The 23,432-nt window shown below is 34.1% G+C and overlaps 1 protein-coding gene across 1 annotated transcript; it reads right to left on the bottom strand.

Moving 5' to 3' along the window:
• Positions 1-735: 735 nt before the first annotated feature.
• On the bottom strand, positions 736-22,897 carry LOC142336317 (uncharacterized). Its single transcript, XM_075385061.1, has 7 exons — positions 22,504-22,897; positions 22,059-22,248; positions 17,152-17,346; positions 6,655-6,786; positions 4,287-4,506; positions 1,367-1,773; positions 736-1,131 (listed from the first exon to the last, which is right to left on the bottom strand). Exons 1-7 carry the CDS (start codon positions 22,862-22,864, stop codon positions 822-824), a joined length of 1,815 nt encoding a protein of 604 aa, XP_075241176.1. The 5' UTR covers positions 22,865-22,897; the 3' UTR covers positions 736-821.
• Positions 22,898-23,432: the final 535 nt, after the last annotated feature.

The following is a 23,432-nucleotide window of genomic DNA, read 5'->3' on the forward strand; positions in this document are numbered from 1 at the left end:
AACATACACTGTCCTAATAATCCATCTATTCATGCGTAAATGTTGGCGACAATTCACTTCATATTATGCTCAAAATTAAATTGGCCGTATTAAAGCGAACATAGCCCAAGCTTATACAAAGCTTTACATTTTTCAATCTTCTTATAGATAGTTGTCTATTTATCTCATTCAAAGCAATTTTTCAACAGGTGACGAATATCTCATGGCAGATGAAAAAAAAATCAGAATATTTTACAATCCTGAAAGTTTTACAAAAAAAGAGAAGAAAAGCTACAAATGGGGCATAACTCGCCAGATATTAAAATATCAAAAGTAAAGATAAAACTTCTGAAGAGATGGTCGATGTAGCTTGAATTTCAGCAGTTTCTGAGGGTAGTTAAAAAAGTGGTAAAAATTGGCGGATTTAGCGTCAATTGATTTAGATTTAGGCTTAATTACCGCAATATTAGGAAAGTATGATAAAAGCGGGGATGTAAAAAAGTTTAACAACCATTACAGATCGTGAAAAGTAGGGGCGTTTGTAATAGTGCGGCGAAATTTTAAAATGAAAATGACAAAAAGTGCGCAACGTTATGGCTAAACGGGTCGACTAAGATTTTCAAATTTTTAAAATCGAACTCAAATTTAAGAAATTATGGGAACACTCCAAAAAACATTCTGCGATTGAAGGGCTGACTGACTAATACAATTCAACTTTTGAAATAATTACATCAATCAGCTAAAAACTGAACAAAAATATGCTAGTATAGCAAATTGTGGGTCAGAAATCTCTGCGATGTCATATTTTTCGGTCAACTACCACTCAAGAAAAAATGGGAACATTAGCATTCAATATTATTGCGAATCCATTTCTGAATTTTTAAAATATCAGTTTCACTGAAATCAAATTTCCTTTTTGCACAGAGCCAGTTGAAGGAGGAACCTAAATTCCACCCTTTTGCCCTCTTTTCTCCACTGCTCAGAACAGGTTCGTGCAAATGGAGATCAAGTGACGTCTCGTTGAGATGCCGAATGTTAAATTGAGACGCAAACAAGAAATGAGGAGGTTTGAAGAGTCGGAGAGTGGATCTATTGCTCAAGTTTGCCATTGTAACACGACCAGCTGTTGTTATCCGCCTACTGCTGATCCAACTATAACAGATATACCGAAATAAACCATATTTTGTCATCAAAACACATTAGAATTGGTATGACTTCACTAAATTTGTTTCCCAATTGCAAAAACGAACTATTTTGTGTAATGCATTTAAACATTTAGTTTTATAATATAACTCAAATGTTCATAGCCTACTTTAAGCGGATTTAGTCGAATATATTACCACCAATCATAATCCATTTCAACTCAGCTGTAAAAATGTATCCGAACCTTGGAAGGAGAGAAGACTCTTGCGGGTACAATTTTGCGATGTCATTTAGGTGATCACGATAGTAATCATTTGTCAGAATATACGCATTGCTCTTCAAGGCCGCATAAATCACAAAAATATCATCTAAAAACTTCCGATTCACTTTATGCAGAATGACGTCAGAACCATAAAGACTTTTAATCTCTCGTTCCATGACGTCAAATCTATACATGCGTTTTCGCAACAGAAAATCCGAATCGGGAACCAAAATGAGAATTTTCCGAAGATTGTGAAACTCGACAAGTTGATGCAGTTTTGTGAGAACTACTTGAGATAGTTCAAATTTCAGGTTAGTCGTGACATTCATATGCGCTGCATTGAGACCATCTATTACAACGTCAATGGAATTGTCCAGCTTCCGGAAGACCTAAAATAGAAACATAAATCGACTAAAGTCGTCGGACAAATTGCTCTCGAACGACTGCCGTGCAAAATTTAGAAGGGGCATACGCTAGAGAAAATTTTATATCGCAAAAACCTTTGAATAGGGAACGTTTCGAACCCACAACCACTCCGATGAGAGTTGGGGACATTACCCACTATGCTACATTGGTTATTTACGATCATCTCTCGTAATCCGTTTTTGATTAGCAACACGCTTAATTTCTGAAAGCGCCCATTTCAAATTACGCAAAAAATCAGTAAGTCAAGCGAGAAAAATCACTCACGAAGTGAAATCGATAATCTTCTAAAGTTAGGCAAAAATTTTGTATAAAAAAGGGATTTTTTCCATTTGTGCCCCCCAGCTTAGTGGGCGCATATTATTTGCTTCCCTCAGACGCACGTGCCATATTTTTACATAATGATTTACTATGTAATGGCACGTGCTCTGTCACTGGGGGCGCATAACGTACTGGGGGGCACAATCGGAAAAAAAGACATTTAAAACAATTGCTCCGGACAATTAACAAGATCTCAAACAGTCCTCATTACCCAATGACTCAATAAACTTTGACTTACCCGATGAGAGGCGGAGATCAAAATTAAGGACATCGCTAGACAATCAGAGCTACTGTTTAGCGATAGCAGCAAAGCAGTCGCAACAAAAAAAAAAGAAAAAATACAACCCGAATCGCGGTTTGCTAAGGTAGAGTATTGGGTGGGCCTGCATTGAGTGGAGTATTGCGGAAATTTATGCTTCCTCTAAAGAAGAAACCCTTAAGCTCAATGTAAAGCCAGAATGTATAACTGCATCAATATACCGACTCATCCTGTATCTGAATAATTAGCGCCCAGGAAAAGTTAACAACTGACGACCTCATTCGGCTAGACTGTCAGTTCTTTTTTTACCACAAACTCATTAAGTGCAACCGAAATATCACAAATCTGACTCGTATAACGAAGAGGAATCAAGTCAAGATATGGAAAAGTTTCAATCTCAAATCTTTCAAAGATACATTGTTATTGCCTTTTCTATTTAACCAAAACGTTGGGGATCCAAACAGATTATATATTCGTATCCACTGCTCAGAACAGTTTTGTGCAAATTGAGATCAAGTGACGTCACAATTAGAAGGCGGATGAAAAATTGAGACGCAAACGAGAACTGCGGAGGTCCGAAGAGTCGATCCATTTGCTCAAGGCTAGGAGCTTAAGGGATGAAATCCAAGAGGAGAGTGTTCGAAGCTATCAATATGCAGCTTTTCATTTTCACGAAATTACTGAGATGTTAAAAAGGATCATAAGAACTTGAAAATTCGTTATGAGTGTGACGAGGTCCTGAAAGACCTCTCTCCAGTGTTTTCCATGTTAGCACGGGAAAAATATTTTCCATCCTTTCCCTCTGAAATTGATAACATAGAAAATTCCGAAATCTGCAATTTATTTAGATATGATCAGCACATCTTTATGGTCACAAAATGCTGTTTGGAACGTGTAATCTATGAAAACAGTGAGCGGCCTCAAAGAGCTGATGACCTAAATGCTTCAAAGAACTGTTAAAAATACTTTAAAGGGTTTACCACATCTTGGAAAGTCGTCTGAATAATTCTTATATTAACAGCACTTACGGCAGCCAATCAAAACCCTGGACGATAATGAACGAATAATGACAACCCCGAAGGTGTTTGCTTCAGAAATAAGGGCGGAACAGAAATGTAAGGGCGGAACTATTTTGAAGGAACTATTTTGAATTACAAATTCATTGTCTGCAGGTTACGAAACTGCTTGAAGTACCCGACATTTGCTCGAACATATGTGGCAAAGGAAACTCATCCATATACAATTTTTTGAATAAACAAAAAATGTTCAAAACATACTAACACAACTAACCATCCGTTATTATGGCTCTAGGCATTTTATGAATAATGCATTTTATCACTAAAGACACGAGGTAAAAATCATTCCATAACCTTCAGCTTAACTGAGAATGGGGCATAAGGAAGTAGAAAAACGCGTACAATATGGGATAAGATAAAAATCGATCCAGCTAAAAAAAATCGATATCGACAGCACCAAAATAATTGCTACAAAACTCCGAAGAACAAGAACTAATTTACACATTCACCAGTTTTAACGAATCGCACATAGAGAATAGTAAGACTCCTGGAGAAAATCTCAGCAACTTAGTGTCCTAGGGGTTTACCAAGGGGCAACTTAATAATGCCCTCGGGGTTTCGTCAGACAATAAGTCGAAATTTGCTGGTCAGACGGAAAAAAGTCAAACGAAAAATCAAAAGTACAAAAATCGCATGAGAAAACCAGCAAAACCAGAATAATTTCAAACTACGTTTGAGAGCATTTGAACGTCCTAAAATGTTCCACTTTCTGCTCGGCCAAAATTTTAAAATTCCGTCTAGAAGTATTTAAGATTACTGATTTTCAATCGTGCTGATTTTGACCATGCCGCAATTTGCCATTATTTTCCTAAATACATCGTACCTGGTGTAATAAATGTACTTGTTCCTCCAAAATGGCCAAATTACCAAATTCGCTCGCTTTCTTGCTCAAATAGGCCGTGAATATTGATTGTAATTGATGGATTTGGTCAGAAGAGAATTCGGTGCTCTTCGTTAACTCAGTTGTACATACAGGACAGTGGGCATCCGTTGAATGTAAACTGAATGATCTTGATTCAAAATGCGCATTTTGGAGACTCACGCTGAAATGAGCCATCATTACATTTGAATTTTTTAAAACCCTAAATAGTTTAATTGTAATGGTTAGTATCAACTCTAAGGCCACTTAAATCATATAATCGATTTACAATATCCATAAAATAGCTGGCAGACTGCCAGAAAATAGCCGCAATAGCTTCGCAGATCTGCAATCTCAAAAAAAGCAGTAAAAGACAGACCAAAAAAATTGGTCTTTTCATTGAAGGCTGATATGTTATATTTTGATTAAAAGTTTTTGCTGCCTCTATTAGCTGCTCTCAAATAACCTTCATTTAGAGTGACACACACCAATTTGACCTTATCTCTTTGAATTAAAGTAAACAAAAGTCAATTTCAAAGTGAGGAAGTCATTTTTGACAGTGAGGTAAGTCAAGTGTGACCAAAAATGTAATCACGCTAATGAACAAAAAACCTCGCTCCACTGAGAGCGAAAAATGACGTCGCACACGCACTTCAGTTGAAATTGCATGAACGAATGAACAAAAAACAGATTTGAAGTGAGTGTGACGTCATATGGTCGTAAAAATCTCGACGACGAAATAAAAAACATAGCAGGACAAGTCCTGACGTACAATTCAAAGAATTTTCCTTGACTAAACATAAAACTAGACCTAGAACGAACTATGGGTGAATTGGGAAAACAATTTCTAAAAAAGCAGACCAAAAAAATTAAAAAAAAACAGAAAATCAATGTCAAAATGCCATATGTGAACAAAAAGCCACAAGCGAGAAATGAAAATTTGGTTCAAACAAAAAACTAGGCCTAGAATGAACTATGAATTGAATGGGAAAACCACTACCGATAAACCCAATTTTTGTTCAAACACCGTTTTCTCACTCTACTTTAGAATTAGAGCAAAAGAAATTCACTCCGCTAAAACCACTCGTTTTTTCGCTCCATTTCCTGTTTCGGTGTGACCAAAATCACTACTCCAATTTACTTCAAAAATCATGAAAATGAGAACAGATCTTAAAAAAAACATAGCCGGAAGAATTCCGGAAACGACTCTAAGGAAAAAAATTACCCATACTTATGACTCAACACCTAGAACAACTAATGTGAACACTGAACCTCCACAAATGCCATAAAAAATTTAAGGAAGACTAGAAACGGCATTCAAAAACAAATTGAAAAAAACTTTTTTTTTGAGTTTTTTTTTAATAGTACAAGGAAACCTAAAGCCAGCTAAAATTCCTTTTTGCAATTAGAGCAATGAAAAGCTCGCAAAACAATGGGCAAGTCATAAGAGGCTAAGATAATTTTCTAAGATTTAAAAAACAAGAATTGCAAAAAAATAAGAAAAATGCTTAAAATTTTCTCAATTTTTCTGTCAATTTTCCTATGAAAAAGATTATTTATACCAATAAAACTTTAGTCAATTGGTAGCTAAATATTCATTAATTAACAAGCTTCTATTCAAATCCCACTTAAAGCAATAAAACAAAAAAGCAGGTAAAAATCATTAAATTTCGTTTAAAAATCAGCAAAACTGATCAAAAACCTCCAAATTAGCATTAAACTCAACTTAACTACTTGAAACCTTCAATTCCTATCAAAACAAACCTAAAACTAATACAGTATCAGAATCAAACTTCATAACCATAAAAGTTGCAACAAACTGCTTTCTCTCAAAAATAGCGGTATGAACAAAAACCACTCTCTTTTCACTCCGCTCTTCACTTTTGTTCAGCCCCAAAATCACTCCAAATTTTTTTCACGCGTTTCATTTCCAGCTTCAAAAATCACAAAAATCGTAAAAGACAGCGCCCCAATACAATTCAAATTCTTTGAATTGTAAAAAAAACCAAGAGAAGGCCAATAATAGCCCCAGATATCGCTGTGCGGCTACTAAAAAGATACTTAGACGTTAAAAATGCGGTAAAAGTGACACAAAATTTATATTTAGAGTTTAATATTTGAATTAATCTGTTCAAAAAATGACACGTTAGCTCTCGTTTATATTGAAAAACAATTATATGTGCCAAAAGTTTACATAGTTCTTTCTTTTCTAAAGCACCCAGTTAAATGTTATAACTTTTTAAGTTTTGAAACTGCGATCGAACCAACCTGATTCAACATTAATCTAAATAACGAAATAGAAGTCAATACTTTAAAATTTTCAGCAACTTACTCAATAGACTCTGTCGGGTACTTGTAGAAGGGTCCCACAATTTGGTGGATATTTTTTCTCAGCTTTAGAACACTCAGAGCTTGCAGGAATTTGTCTACAGGTACGTCTTTTGGAGTCAAGAGGGCTTCAACACTGCATGCAATGTTGATTAGCAATACTATAGCAACTACTTGCTTCAATCGAAAAACAAAACTACAATGCGCTCGTAGCTTTTTTTTCAATAGACAAATCCAGTTATTTTCAGCTAAAGTGCATCCCGCTATAGTGCATGAAACTATATCATCCCCAATTTTAGTCTACCACATTATGCTGAAATAACTTTATGGGTGTTTAACTTTATGCTGAAATAATCGTTTTCTTTACTTAAGTCGATCACCGATAGACATATTTTGGATAGACAGCACGTTCTAAATGGTATATTTTTAACTATGAGGCTTTTGGGGTCATTTTCACTTTACTTGATTTTTGTCCACAATCAAAAATTGTTACGTTAGCCGCGGACAAGTAACAAAAAAGCATTGATTTTGACCAGATCAATTACCCAAAATTTTATTGCTCAAAGTTATTCAGTAATTATGAGACCCAATTCTGAGACTTCATTGTTTCGTACAACCGTGAGGTGGACAGTTGCAAAACTGCTAGTTGCTTTCTTAACCCACAAATAGTGTTATGAAGGACTTCTCCGAAATTCATCACCAATTACACCCTCTTTCATTTCTGTCAAATTCATACGTCGTTAACTAGCGACAAAATTAGATACTGTAATTATCGACAAATATGATGATGTGAACGTGTGACGGTGAGCGTGGATAAGAGCTACAAACTCACGCTACTGTTGACCACGCTTTCTCGTGGACAAATGTGACGGATATCTCCAATTTTGAAGCAATTGTGAACTTATTTTGCTTAGTGTCTGTTGTCCACACACACTTACAACTCATGGTGGAGTAACACTGTTATTTTTGAGTAACGTCACTCAATCAAATGTACCATTTGCAACGCAATGGAGAAATAAAAGAGGCACAAACAAAAGCTATTAAAAAACTAAATTGGTATGAAATTTTTAATTACTTAACAGATTTTTGAAATTTGAAGCTTAGTTTCAAATTCAGTAGACCAATTACTGTAACTCTACAACTGCAATATCGATATCAGTTCAGAGTTCATTTACAGGCTTGTAAAGATCTTGAAGTGTATCATAAAGTTTGCCAGTCATAAGAAAAAGAACCAAATTGACATGGCACCGAAACTAGATCAAAAAATATATTTAGTCGTCTAGAATACGCCACTTTAGAGTCGTATGAACATCAACCGCCACTGAATAATCTAAACAATTTTAATATGGGTTCAAAATTAATACGAAAATCAACTAATAGAACTGCTATAACAATTACATTAACCCTTAGATAGAGGGTATGATTAAAAAAGGTGATGACAAATTTGATAAACCAATCGCTGCTGGACATGAATTTTAATCGAAACTGCGGTATTATTCCTGTTAAGGCAGGGGCTAAACAGAAAAAACGCAAATATACTCAATCATCTGCTACAGAAAGTTCTGATTGCCAAGCTGTTAAATTCCACGAAAGAAAAATGTGCAAATGTGCAACTTCACAAAAAAACGGTATCGACTGTTGTCAACAACTAGCTAACTGTTCCGACCCCCACTTTAGTGAGGAGGGAGGAACTATATACTCAAATGGGTTTTTTTTGTTCAGACAATTTTGGCCGATCGATTTATTCATTGTAGAGAGTTGTGAGTAATATCGTTAAAAAGCTTGTACACCCCAGAATATGAAATTAAAAACATTTTTTTTTGAATTTTGTTTTTTACAGGGAGTTATCGAGATTTAAAGTTTTTTGAATATTCAACAGTTTTTATTCACATTCTCAGTAATTTTTGCTAAAATTTGGCACAATTTTGCTAATATTTTTTTAGAATACGTTGAAATACTTCAAAGTAGAGTTTTATTGTTACTGTTAGAGACAAAAGAGCGTTGCTGAATTGTTTGATTTGAGTTTCTTGGGCTAAAAACTTTGCTAAAAATTTTCAAAATTCAGACATTTTTTATCAAAAATTGGACAAAATATGCATTTTTGGTCCAATTTGTTTAAATTTGCCGAAAGTGGAGACCTAGAAAACGCTGACATAATCTCTCTAAACTCCAAAAGAGAGCTATTTGAATCTCGACGCCCTGTAAAAGTCTTCTGGAATTAAAATTTTGCCGTTTTTTTTCCAAATTTAACTCTATAATTATAAAAATTGCATCAATTTTTTAAATATTTGAAGTATTTCCTGAACAATTGTTCTAAATCCGAATCCATTGGTACACTTGGGCAAATCCTTGGGCGCATTGCAAAATTAGGTATAGGTTTGATATCATCATGGATTTTTACATTCAGAAATTCATCACCAATTACACCTTCTTTCATTTCTGTCAAATTCATATGTCGTTAACTAGCGACAAAATTAGATACTGTAATTATCGACAAATATGATGATGTGAACGTGTGACGGTGAGCGTGGATAAGAGCTACAAACTCACGCTACTGTTGACCACGCTTTCTCGTGGACAAATGTGACGGATATCTCCAATTTTGAAGCAATTGTGAACTTATTTTGCTTAGTGTCTGTTGTCCACACACACTTACAACTCATGGTGGAGTAACACTGTTATTTTTGAGTAACGTCACTCAATCAAATGTACCATTTGCAACGCAATGGAGAAATAAAAGAGGCACAAACAAAAGCTATTAAAAAACTAAATTGGTATGAAATTTTTAATTACTTAACTGATTTTTGAATTTTGAAGCTTAGTTTCAAATTCAGTAGACCAATTACTGTAACTCTACAACTGCAATATCGATATCAGTTCAGAGTTCATTTACAGGCTTGTAAAGATCTTGAAGTGTATCAGAAAGTTTGCCAGTCATAAGAAAAAGAACCAAATTGACATGGCACCGAAACTAGATCAAAAAATATATTTAGTCGTCTAGAATACGCCACTTTAGAGTCGTATGAACATCAACCGCAACTGAATAATCTAAACAATTTTAATATGGGTTCAAAATTAATACAAAAATCAACTAATAGAACTGCTATAACAATTACATTAACCCTTAGATAGAGGGTATGATTAAAAAAGGTGATGACAAATTTGACAAACCAATCGCTGCTGGACATGAATTTTAATCGAAACTGCGGTATTATTCCTGTTAAGGCAGGGGCTAAACAGAAAAAACGCAAATATACTCAATCATCTGCTACAGAAAGTTCTGATTGCCAAGCTGATAAATTCCACGAAAGAAAAATGTGCAAATGTGCTACTTCACAAAAAAACGGTATCGACTGTTGTCAACAACTAGCTAACTGTTCCGACCCCCACTTTAGTGAGGAGGGAGGAACTATATACTCAAATGGGTTTTTTTGTTCAGACAATTTTGGCCGATCGATTTATTCATTGTAGAGAGTTGTGAGTAATATCGTTAAAAAGCTTGTACACCCCAGAATATGAAATTAAAAACATTTTTTTTTGAATTTTGTTTTTTACAGGGAGTTATCGAGATTTAAAGTTTTTTGAATATTCAACAGTTTTTGTTCACATTTTCAGTAATTTTTGCTGAAATGTGGCACAATTTTGCTAATATTTTTTAGAATACGTTGAAGTACTTCAAAGTAGAGTTTTATTGTTACTGTTAGAGACAAAAGAGCGTTGCTGAATTGTTTGATTTGAGTTTATTGGGCTAAAAACTTTGCTAAAAATTTTCAAAATTCAGACATTTTTTATCGAAAATTGGACAAAATATGCATTTTTGGTCCAATTTGTTTAAATTTGCCGAAAGTGGAGACCTAGAAACCGCTGACATAATCTCTCTAAACTCCAAAAGAGCTATTTGAATCTCGACGCCCTGTAAAAGTCTTCTGGAATTAAAATTTTGCCGTTTTTTTTTACAAATTGCATCAATTTTTTAAATATTTGAAGTATTTCCTGAACAATTGTTCTAAATCCGAATCCATTGGTACACTTGGGCAAATCCTTGGGCGCATTGCAAAATTAGGGATAGGTTTGATATCATCATGGATTTTTACATTCAGAAATTCATCACCAATTACACCTTCTTTCATTTCTGTCAAATTCATACGTCGTTAACTAGCGACAAAATTAGATACTGTAATTATCGACAAATATGATGATGTGAACGTGTGACGGTGAGCGTGGATAAGAGCTACAAACTCACGCTACTGTTGACCACGCTTTCTCGTGGACAAATGTGACGGATATCTCCAATTTTGAAGCAATTGTGAACTTATTTTGCTTAGTGTCTGTTGTCCACACACACTTACAACTCATGGTGGAGTAACACTGTTATTTTTGAGTAACGTCAATCAATCAAATGTACCATTTGCAACGCAATGGAGAAATAAAAGAGGCACAAACAAAAGCTATTAAAAAACTAAATTGGTATGAAATTTTTAATTACTTAACTGATTTTTGAATTTTGAAGCTTAGTTTCAAATTCAGTAGACCAATTACTGTAACTCTACAACTGCAATATCGATATCAGTTCAGAGTTCATTTACAGGCTTGTAAAGATCTTGAAGTGTATCAGAAAGTTTGCCAGTCATAAGAAAAAGAACCAAATTGACATGGCACCGAAACTAGATAAAAAAAAACATTTAGTCGTCTAGAATACGCCACTTTAGAGTCGTATGAACATCAACCGCCACTGAATAATCTAAACAATTTTAATATGGGTTCAAAATTAATACGAAAATCAACTAATAGAACTGCTATAACAATTACATTAACCCTTAGATAGAGGGTATGATTAAAAAAGGTGCTGACAAATTTGATAAACCAATCGCTGCTGGACATGAATTTTAATCGAAACTACGATATTATTCCTGTTAAGGCAGGGGCTAAACAGAAAAAACACAAATATACTCAATCATCTGCTACAGAAAGTTCTGATTGCCAAGCTGATAAATTCCACGAAAGAAAAATGTGCAAATGTGCAACTTCACAAAAAAACGGTATCGACTGTTGTCAACAACTAGCTAACTGTTCCGACCCCCACTTTAGTGAGGAGGGAGGAACTATATACTCAAATGGGTTTTTTTTGTTCAGACAATTTTGGCCGATCGATTTATTCATTGTAGAGAGTTGTGAGTAATATCGTTAAAAAGCTTGTACACCCCAGAATATGAAATTAAAAACATTTTTTTTTAATTTTGTTTTTTACAGGGAGTTATCGAGATTTAAAGGTTTTTGAATATTCAACAGTTTTTATTCACATTTTCAGTAATTTTTGCTAAAATTTGGCACAATTTTGCTAATATTTTTTTAGAATACGTTGAAATACTTCGAAGTAGAGTTTTATTGTTACTGTTAGAGACAAAAGAGCGTTGATGAATTGTTTGATTTGAGTTTCTTGGGCTAAAAACTTTGCTAACAATTTTCAAAATTCAGAAATTTTTTATCAAAAATTGGACAAAATATGCATTTTTGGTCCAGTTTGTTTAAATTTGCCGAAAGTGGAGACCTAGAAACCGCTGACATAATCTCTCAAAACTCCAAAAGAGAGCTATTTGAATCTCGACGCCCTGTAAAAGTCTTCTGGAATTAAAATTTTGCCGTTTTTTTTCCAAATTTAACTCTATAATTATAAAAATTGCATCAATTTTTTAAATATTTGAAGTATTTCCTGAACAATTGTTCTAAATCCGAATCCATTGGTACACTTGGGCAAATCCTTGGGCGCATTGCAAAATTAGGGATAGGTTTGATATCATCATGGATTTTTACATTCAGAAATTCATCACCAATTACACCTTCTTTCATTTCTGTCAAATTCATACGTCGTTAACTAGCGACAAAATTAGATACTGTAATTATCGACAAATATGATGATGTGAACGTGTGACGGTGAGCGTGGATAAGAGCTACAAACTCACGCTACTGTTGACCACGCTTTCTCGTGGACAAATGTGACGGATATCTCCAATTTTGAAGCAATTGTGAACTTATTTTGCTTAGTGTCTGTTGACCACACACACTTACAACTCATGGTGGAGTAACACTGTTATTTTTGAGTAACGTCACTCAATCAAATTTACCATTTGCAACGCAATGGAGAAATAAAAGAGGCACAAACAAAAGCTATTAAAAAACTAAATTGGTATGAAATTTTTAATTACTTAACAGATTTTTGAAATTTGAAGCTTAGTTTCAAATTCAGTAGACCAATTACTGTAACTCTACAACTGCAATATCGATATCAGTTCAGAGTTCATTTACAGGCTTGTAAAGATCTTGAAGTGTATCAGAAAGTTTGCCAGTCATAAGAAAAAGAACCAAATTGACATGGCACCGAAACTAGATAAAAAAAAACATTTAGTCGTCTAGAATACGCCACTTTAGAGTCGTATGAACATCAACCGCCACTGAATAATCTAAACAATTTTAATATGGGTTCAAAATTAATACGAAAATCAACTAATAGAACTGCTATAACAATTACATTAACCCTTAGATAGAGGGTATGATTAAAAAAGGTGCTGACAAATTTGATAAACCAATCGCTGCTGGACATGAATTTTAATCGAAACTACGATATTATTCCTGTTAAGTAAGGCAGGGGCTAAACAGAAAAAACACAAATATACTCAATCATCTGCTACAGAAAGTTCTGATTGCCAAGCTGATAAATTCCACGAAAGAAAAATGTGCAAATGTGCAACTTCACAAAAAAACGGTATCGACTGTTGTCAACAACTAGCTAACTGTTCCGACCCCCACTTTAGTGAGGAGGGAGGAACTATATACCCAAATGGGTTTTTTTTGTTCAGACAATTTTGGCCGATCGATTTATTCATTGTAGAGAGTTGTGAGTAATATCGTTAAAAAGCTTGTACACCCCAGAATATGAAATTAAAAACATTTTTTTTTTAATTTTGTTTTTTACAGGGAGTTATCGAGATTTAAAGGTTTTTGAATATTCAACAGTTTTTATTCACATTTTCAGTAATTTTTGCTAAAATTTGGCACAATTTTGCTAATATTTTTTTAGAATACGTTGAAATACTTCAAAGTAGAGTTTTATTGTTACTGTTAGAGACAAAAGAGCGTTGATGAATTGTTTGATTTGAGTTTCTTGGGCTAAAAACTTTGCTAACAATTTTCAAAATTCAGACATTTTTTATCAAAAATTGGACAAAATATGCATTTTTGGTCCAGTTTGTTTAAATTTGCCGAAAGTGGAGACCTAGAAACCGCTGACATAATCTCTCAAAACTCCAAAAGAGAGCTATTTGAATCTCGACGCCCTGTAAAAGTCTTCTGGAATTAAAATTTTGCCGTTTTTTTCCAAATTTAACTCTATAATTATAAAAATTGCATCAATTTTTTAAATATTTGAAGTATTTCCTGAACAATTGTTCTAAATCCGAATCCATTGGTACACTTGGGCAAATCCTTGGGCGCATTGCAAAATTAGGGATACGTTTGATATCATCATGGATTCTTACATTCAGAAATTTATTAAACTTAAGAAGATCTTTAGTAAACTTTAACTGAATTGTGTTTTTTCTTCAATTCATATTCTTTTTGCATCTTGATTACCAAGACTAACAATTCAAAAGTCCAAAAGGTTTCTGCAAGGTGTGTAGGTGAACCTTTACCATGAATTCGGCTATTACCTAATGCCTCTTATGTCATTGAATAAATTTGTTTTAAGGAAATTTCGATGATTTTTTGAACTTGTCAATTTTTTAAAATTATTTCTATCAACTTTTGCCTCATTTTCAGGAAACACAGGTCAAACATTCTTTCCTATAGAATACAAACTAATTTCGTGGCGGATTGTTTTAAAAGAACGGTATCTTGGCTTGGATATTCAGAGTTTTCAAACAAAAGTTTGTGATTTTTTGCATAATCGTCCATTTTTGCTATTGTTTTTGTTTCTTTGGCAAATTGTCACATCAACATTACTTAGTAATCTATCTAAAAACAATTTTCACAAAAATGGTAATAAAACATTTTTATTGTTTTCTTAACATATGATTTTAAGGGCTGCGACAACGTTCTCTTGCAGATCTTGGTAGTTTTTTTTATTTTTGCTATGAATTTGTAGTTAATTTTTGTTGTCGTATGCTAAATTCTGGTTAATTAAAGTACCCAGTGGCCAACTATTGATACGTAAACTAACTTAAAAACTGATATCGATATATAGCGAATGGTTTAAGTGACTTCCAAATCAAATTTTTTCAAAAAAAATATTCAAATATGCCTTTTTGTTCTGGTTTGCGTTTTTTCGCATTTTATAATGTCATATCATTTTCGTTGATTAGCCACAATATTGAGATATGTCTTCAATACTTTGCTGAAACAAAACAATGATTTTTCTGTTGTTTAAAGATCTTCAAGGCTTAAACAATTTGTTTCAGAAGAATTTTGTGAAATTAAGATACTTTTCAATTTTTGTGGTTTTTGCACCCGGTTTCATTTTGAAACAGCCGTTTTGCAAAAAGACTTTAGTATGTTCAAATGAGACGCAAAGGAAGATCTAATTTTCTCACGGTTACTATTTTATAATTTTAATGGGTTCAACACTGGTTTCGTAAAGTTGTTTGAAAATTTTTATTTCAGGTTGTAGTTAATGCTATTTTACAATCTAAAGACTTAGTCTCACTAATAACAGCTGCAAATAGTTTTCACAAAAGTTGGAAAATAAACTTTCTACTCTTTTAGTTGAAAGCTTATGTTGGCTATGAATTGTGAAAATTTTTGTTTTTTAAAAGAAGACAAAGGATTTCTGAGATTTGCCAATCTTATTTCTGTTAACTTGTAGCTTAGTAACTCTTTAGACAAGTCAAATCCTTTATCTAATCACCTACGTTTTGCTCTTTATAGCAGTTTAATTCTCCTGAAATGGTCTTCGTTCTCGGTACAACCAGTTTTCGTAAAACATTCGTGATTTTCGCATAGTCGACCAATTTTGAAGGTTTATATTTTCTTTTCACAGTATCACTAATGGGAGCTCCTCTGGTCATTTGACAAAAACGCAATCAAATATTTTTAATCTTTATAGTGAAGAGCTCAATGTTTAGTTGGCCGGGACAGAACTTTTGTGCAATTTTTTTGTGCAAATTTTTTTCCTGTATTTACCGTTCTTTTTGTAGTCATATCCTGGATAAAGAAGGATCTCAATCGCTCCCTATGGAGGTATAAAAGAATCGCTCAATGATTTCATTGGATGCATAATATTTCTAATCACATTAATTCTTTTTTTTAAAAAAAAGAACGTCTTTTTAAAACCTAGCCCTTTTGTTCATTTTTTGTGGACTTGTTACCAAGTCTCATTGAGGAAAAGTCTTATTTTTTCCTCTAATGAAGTTGAGGATAACCTTTTTTAGTATAAGTTTTATCTGATGGCATTTTGATTTGGTTATTAATCCTTTTCAAAAAATGGACGAGTTTTGGTCGTAATGATTATTTCAAATTAATTGATTTTTATCACCGTCTTTTCCGGTAGTTATATTATGGTAGCCGCAGGTCTCATCGGCCCTCTAAGGTAGGTTGTTGCGCTCATTTAGTATTTTGATGGACGATATGTTGATATGTTACTTTTTTTATCTCTTCCTCATTTGGTAGAAAATTAAGTGACAAATGTAGATGAGCGGGGTCGGAACTTTATGCGCGAATGCACATTACCGAGCCTCCTTGTTTCTATTTAGTATCTTTAATCTATCAAAATTATCCCCAGCAGCTCTTGGCAAGGCCCCGCCACTAGCATCTTGACATTCCAAATTATTGCGCCATTGAGTTTAAAATTGAGAAAATTGAAAATAGAGGTTGAAAATTTGTACAGCTTTGTGTTGTCCAGTCTAGTTTTACCTTCAAAAGCATTAAACATCTCTACACAGTTCTCAAACAAAAATTTTCTTCTGATCAACTTTTACCAGTAATTAAGGAGACGGTATCTAGAATAAAAAAATATGAAACTGGGATTTTTGGTAATGAAAAAAGCGAAAGATATCTAGAGTAAAAAAGTATACTTTTTCGTACGCTTTTATTATTCGTGTTTACGAAAGCGAAAGTCTTTAAGCTTACATCCTTCTTATTCGGTAGAATGAGACCAGAGACCCTTACAATGAATATGCGAAAGCATTAGTTGAGACAAAAGTTTTCATTCGTATTTCAAAGCCACTCAACCAAGGACAGAATTGCACGAAACCAATTCCGGCATTTGGCGCACTTTTCAATTGATTTTGACTCGTAAAATACCGCCGATTAAGCTCAGTTGCTTAAATTAGTGAATGAGAGAACATTTTAGGACCCTAAAAACTCAACTAATCTCAAGATTATATGATTAAAAAGAAATCTGAACATTTTTGTCGATTTCGGTAACAGACTCAGAAGTCCCTTGTCAAATCTGGAGATGAGCTATAATTCAACAGCAATTTAGTCTTCAATGCTAATCAACACATTCGGGGACCTGTTCAATAGTTTATCCATAATAGCATTCAGATGATCAAAGCCCACATGGCTTTGAGACATAATTCTCGAGATAATTCTGCTGTGAAAAGTTGAGAGAGATTCCCTAGTTAGTAGAGGATGGAGAGCCACAACAATGCTGGCCAAATTCACAAGATGAGGGTGTTTGAAGAACAGGTTGAGCATACATTCCGTTCTAGAAAACAATAGAGAATTAATCCCTTCTCCAACCCGGTAGGACATGACATGAAAATTTGTGGTAGAAACTTTGCTCACTCATAGTAATGGAAACGTATTTTTTTTTTCACGCGAGGAGGGGACATTTCTAAGAATGCGTTTTATGCACGAATGAATGGACGCCAGTACCGCAGAATACCATCAAATAATAACTTGAGCTGAATACTTTCTCGAGCTCCAATTATTAGATTTCAAAGCTGATTGCGACACGAATCATTTCTTTTCACAGAAAATGTTCATAACTCATCTGCCAGATTGCCAGAAAATAGCCGCAATAGAGACGTAGATCTCCATTCTCAAAATTATAGTAAAAGAAACTTCTTATTGAATGCTGAGATGTTATATTTTGATTAAACTATTCCTGCTACTATAGGCGCTTTCAAATAACATTCAATTAGAACGACACACACTCACTTGACCTTATATTTAAAAGTACAGGAAAGTCAATTTAAGAGTGAGGAAATCACGTGTGACCAAAACTTAATCAAGCGATTGAACGAAAAAAAATCACTCCATTAAGATTTAAAAAATGACGTCCCGCACGCAATTTAGCTGAAATTGCATGAAAGAATGAACCAAAAAGCAGATTTGAAATAGTGACATCATATGGTCGTAACAAAATCTTGACAAAATAAAAAAGCATAGGACGTCCTGACACAAATCAAAGAATTGTTACAGACTGAAAAAAGACTAGGCCTATAATGGACAGTAAAGGGATTAGGAAAACCACTTAGGAAAAAAATCTGATCAAAAAAATGAAAATAGCAGTAATCAAAGTCAAATTGAATCATGTGAACAAAAAATCATAATCGAGAAGGCGAATTTGTGTTCAAACACCAATTTCTCACCTTACTTTGAGATTGGAGTAAAAAAATCACGCCGCAAATCACTCGCTTTTTCGCTCCACTTCCGGTTTCGCGTGACCAAACTCACTTCTCTAAAATCATGAAAATGTGTGAACAGTTCTTAAAATATAGCCAGGAAAATTCCGAAAACGATTCGCAGTAGAAAATAGAACATTCTCTCTGGCCTACTAATTAACATCCTGAATTTTAATAAAACAAAATTTTTAAACAATAACAGGAGAATAACATGAGCAAACAAACTGACAAAAACAAACAGCATCAGACAATATTTACTTTTAGCTGTAACTCCAAAAAATTGTTGACAAAAACAGCTAAGACCTTGTAACACAAATGGTTTCCCACCAAAAATCACCATTTGACATACAATCTACCAAAATGATTCAAGTGAAAACTCATGAAAGGGAAAGGAAATGCCAAGGATAAAATCGAAAATTTTCGTCTCTTACAAAATGCCAAAACGCAACTTTCTAACCATTATCGATGAAAAACTTTCAATTCCATCTGTTATGAGCCTTCAAGTGTCACTCATAGTAGCAATACCTATAGAACAGTTCTTAATTGAGAATTGACCAAAAATTATTGAGAAGCATAAAATCAGAAATATAAAAAAGAACTAAACAAAGGACAGAATTCGGCAGAAACTTGTTCAAATTTAAACATTCTTCTTTAATAAAAACAGGTGTCACTCATAGTAGCAATACCTATAGAACAGTTCTTAATTGAGAATTGACCAAAAATTATTGAGAAGCATAAAATCAGAAATATAAAAAAGAAGTAAACAAAGGACAGAATTCGGCAGAAACTTGTTCAAATTTACACATTCTTCTTTAATAAAAACAGGTTAAAATAACAATCAATTCAATTCAGTCCCCACTAAAACTGACAGATCACCATTAAAACTCCCCAAAGCTATAAAAATGAACAAGAATACAAAACCTTCTCTAAAGAGCTTAAACCATGGCAAAAATGTACAAAAAGCTGAAAATGGATCTAAAGTGTTATTTCATTCAAAAAAATCAAAAAACACTCTTCCTATTTTCCATAATTGAGAGAAAAACTTTTGAGTGAATATTTGGGAGTTAAAACTGCTCTAAAAACCGCACAATCAAAAAACTTCTATCAGAAAAATAAATTTCATACTTTTCTCGCTCTCTCGCAAAAATGACATGAACAGATTAACCACTTTCTTCTCTTCACTTCGTTCAGCCGTTTGAATTAAACACTCATTTTTCACAAGCGGCATTGACTTTTACATCCCCTTTTTAAAAAACTATTGATAAAGACGTCGCTCCACCAATAATCCTCTATGAGCTGTAAAAAATACGCCTCAATTCAATTCAAATTCATTGAATTATAGAAAAACCAAGAGAAGACCAACAATAGCCCCAATTATCGCATTGCGGCTATTAAATTAATCCATCACAATTTTCGGCACGGTAGCAATTTAGAGCATTCAGTTCCATACCAATTTGTCTCAAATTCTCAAAAAGAAACAAGGAATGTGATATTTATGATCATGATTAATAATAATATTAATAAATTGTTTACTGGTGTCTTTACAGAATAAAAAGAGCACTTACACACTTGATCAAAAAATTTTAAAACATAGCCGGTAGACTACCGGAATAACTGCGAAAGAACAGACCTGCGTGCCATATAATAGAGATAGAAACAGACAAAGATCTAAATTGAAAAAAGATGACGCCGCTCAAAAAACTAGGTAAAAAACATTCAGCGATAAATTAATAAAGCTTGTTAAAATTCATTCCGCAGAAGCCTCTTATTAGGGACCTTTACTGCACAAATGAGTTCCTTTGACCTTAAACAAATTCAAATTAAACTTAAGTTTTAAAGTGCAAAAGTCATTTTATTGAGTGAGGTAAGTCACGTATGATCAAAATCTAATCACGCAAATAACCTAAAAACTTTTGCTAAAGCGAGTGAGAAATGACGTCACGCGCGCAAATGCCGTTAGTGAGAGGAGGAAGTAATTCAGAAAAATTGACTTTTTCAGCTTTGCTGTGTGAACAAATGTAAAACGAAAAAAGAGCGTCAGACGACGAAACAAAAAACATAGCAGGACAAGTCCTGACGCACAATTCAAAGAATTTTCATTGACTAAACAGAAAACTAGACCTAGAACGGACTATGAATGGATTGGGAAAACCATTTAGAAAAAATTCCGATCCAAAAAATCGAAAAAACAGTAAAAATCAAAGTGAAATTGCCGCATGTGAACAAAAAAACCACTAGCGAGAAAGCGAATTTTTGTTCAAACACCGTTTTCTGACTCTACTTTAAAATTAGAGCGAAAAAATTTCACGCCGCAAAACCACTCGCTTTTTCGCTCCACTTCCTGTTTCGGCGTGACCAAAATCACTACCAAAATCACCACCAAAATCATGAAAATGTGTGAACAGATCTTAAAAAAAAAGACAGCGCCCCAATACAATTCAAATTCTTTGAATTGTAAAAAACCAAGAGGACCGCAATATAGCTTTGCTCAGCTTACAGCTTCGCAGCTATAAACAGAGCACCAGAAAGATCGCCATTAGACCATCAGGTCCGTTTTCAGGCGTCTCATAGTCGGAAGAGAAATATCATATTTATTTCAAAAGTTGTTCAGTGGAGATCAAAATTAGAGTGATAGCTAGAAAAAAACAAGGAAGGTTAGTATTAAGAAGAGTTCAAACCTATGGACCGCTCAAATTATTCACTTGTATTGAATCCAAAAATTAAAATCCATTTTGAGAAAAACGATTAAAAGTTATTGCATTTTTTGATCGACTGTTTTTGGGGGAAAAATGAATTAAGGGGGTCAGCTTTAACTCGTTTTTCACAGTTTTGACAGTTCATTTTGTGTCATGAAGTGATTTATGTATGATAAACTTAAATAAAAAAGATTACTCTTAGTATTCTATTAATTTTTGCATCGATTTTCTGCATCGTAGCTTGACTGGCAGTCCCAAAGATTAGAATTCCGTATTGAACCACTGGTTAAACATAAGTGTTGAATATCTTGATAAATTGGCTGTGATTTAAAATTTTTCTCAATGTATAGAAGAATCCTTAAAATTGTACCAATTTCTTTTCTACGCGTTTCGAGTGTTCTCTAAAATCTAATTCTTTGTCAATCGTTACGCCCAATTAACTAAAAAAATTTAGATTTTCAGGGCTTTCCGTTCACCGTAAAGTCATCACTTCTGTCGTGCTTAGTCTTAAAGGTTATGGTCACTTTTATCCGTGTTCAGTGTAAGTTTAAGCCAGTTTTCTGTTTGGGATAAGATCTGTTGATGCTCGTGACGAGCATTTGCTTTATTTGATTTAGTGTAAACTGCAGTGTCATCGGCCTAGAAAATGAAGTTCGAGTACGGACTGTTCGTTTCGATTCTGGATTAGAAACTAGACAGATCAGTCATCTGACTGCTTGAAGCTGTACACAACATTTGATAAATATATTTTCTAAACTGTAGCTAGTACAGATTAAAAGATTAACAGATCACAAGTACTGCATAAGCCACTTGCAACAATTGTTTAGTAAGGATAGACAGTCAATATATACTTGATATATCACTATTTCCAAGCTTATGCGAATTTCAACTGCTTTTATTTCCGAAACATTAACCGATAGAATTATTGGAAAAACAAAATGTAAAATGATTTTAATGGTAAGTTTTGCTCGTATTGATGTATCAACGGTCGAAAAGTCGACTTACATTGACACTCGATACTAACTGAAGCTAAATAAACAAGGAATAATTCGAAAGCTCAACATTGAAAGATATCAAAAGGTGACTAACCTTACCTTCCGACTTGACCGTAAGCAATACAAGCACGCCATCGCATATCTTCCAGGCCAAATGTCACTTCATTGTCTATTTGGTTCCTACGAGAAACTGCCTCTTCGTAGCACTGAATGACTTCTTCCCATTGCCTGGCCTCGAAAGCAGCCTTCACGTAAAATTGAGTCAGAGTCCGTTTTGAAGCCACATCACCTGTAAAAAGGAGCAAAACCATAAAAAAAGCTCAGATTACATGATTAGAATCATTAAATGGTTCAATACATGCTGTATACAGATAGAAACCAAAATTGAACTTCGCTAACAAGCCAAAAGCATTTAAATTTCAGTGTGAGTGCGATAATTCTGAATGATTCGAGTAGTTTTTTTATGAGCATCTAATGTTGCATTAGTCTATTGATACCCCACATTTCTTAAAAAGCGATTGGAAATAGCTTAAAAATAGCTCACCTTTCATTAGCAGAAACTCGCCGAGGCTTTTTATTGTGCGATACCAATCAATCTGGGGGCTAAAATAGCCACTAATAAACGCCTTTTCCTCATTCGTTTGCAAATCTGTATTTTGCTGAAGAACAAAACGCTCCAATGTTTCCTTCGACGCTGTCAATGATCCTTTGGTCGTCCTAGCTTTATGTCTGTCGGCTTTCAGAAGTTGGAGAACTGCGATTACCGGGAATCTCTCGTTGTAACCTGGCTTCGCTTTCTGGGCAATTTCAATCCAGTCATTGTCCGTAAAAACTTTTCCAACATATCGGGTAGCATACATTGACACATATCGCGTCAAAACACAATTGGCGCAGCGCTTAAACATCAAAAATCTGAAACTTTACTAATATCTTATCTTAGACATTATTGCTGAATCTGTTCCTCAATTAATTGACAATGCTGATGGGGACGGGTTACGGGATTAGACACAACAAAATTTTGTAGCCATTGGGCGAAAACTTCAGGTGAACATAAATTAAAACTCTTGAAGGCAGTACTTTAAAAATCATCTGGCACCATAAAGTAGTCAACTGTCCCAAACAATTGTCCTGGCATTCAAATAAGTTAATCACTCGGGTTGGGGCCTAATTGGATTCCACCGATGAACCGTAGAATAAATTTAGAGATTACAAGTTCATTGACGAATTAGCGAACTTTTATTAAAATTTAATCCCATTTATGATCATCCCTGTTTATCTCAGAGGCCAAAAATTGCAGCGATTGAGCAGTTTAATATCATAGAAAGACTTTTTATTGGCTGATAATATATGGCGATTATTATGCTGTTACACACAAATCATTGCAGAGACAGTGGCAGAAAAATCAAAACGGCCATTAAGGGGGCAAAACTAAGATATCGCTATTTTTGAAAGCGAGTGGTGCCAGAGCGGTTA

The sequence above is a fragment of the Convolutriloba macropyga genome, chromosome 3 (assembly GCF_964194025.1).
Source record: "Convolutriloba macropyga chromosome 3, txConMacr16.3, whole genome shotgun sequence".
Classification (NCBI taxonomy): domain Eukaryota; kingdom Metazoa; phylum Xenacoelomorpha; order Acoela; family Convolutidae; genus Convolutriloba; species Convolutriloba macropyga.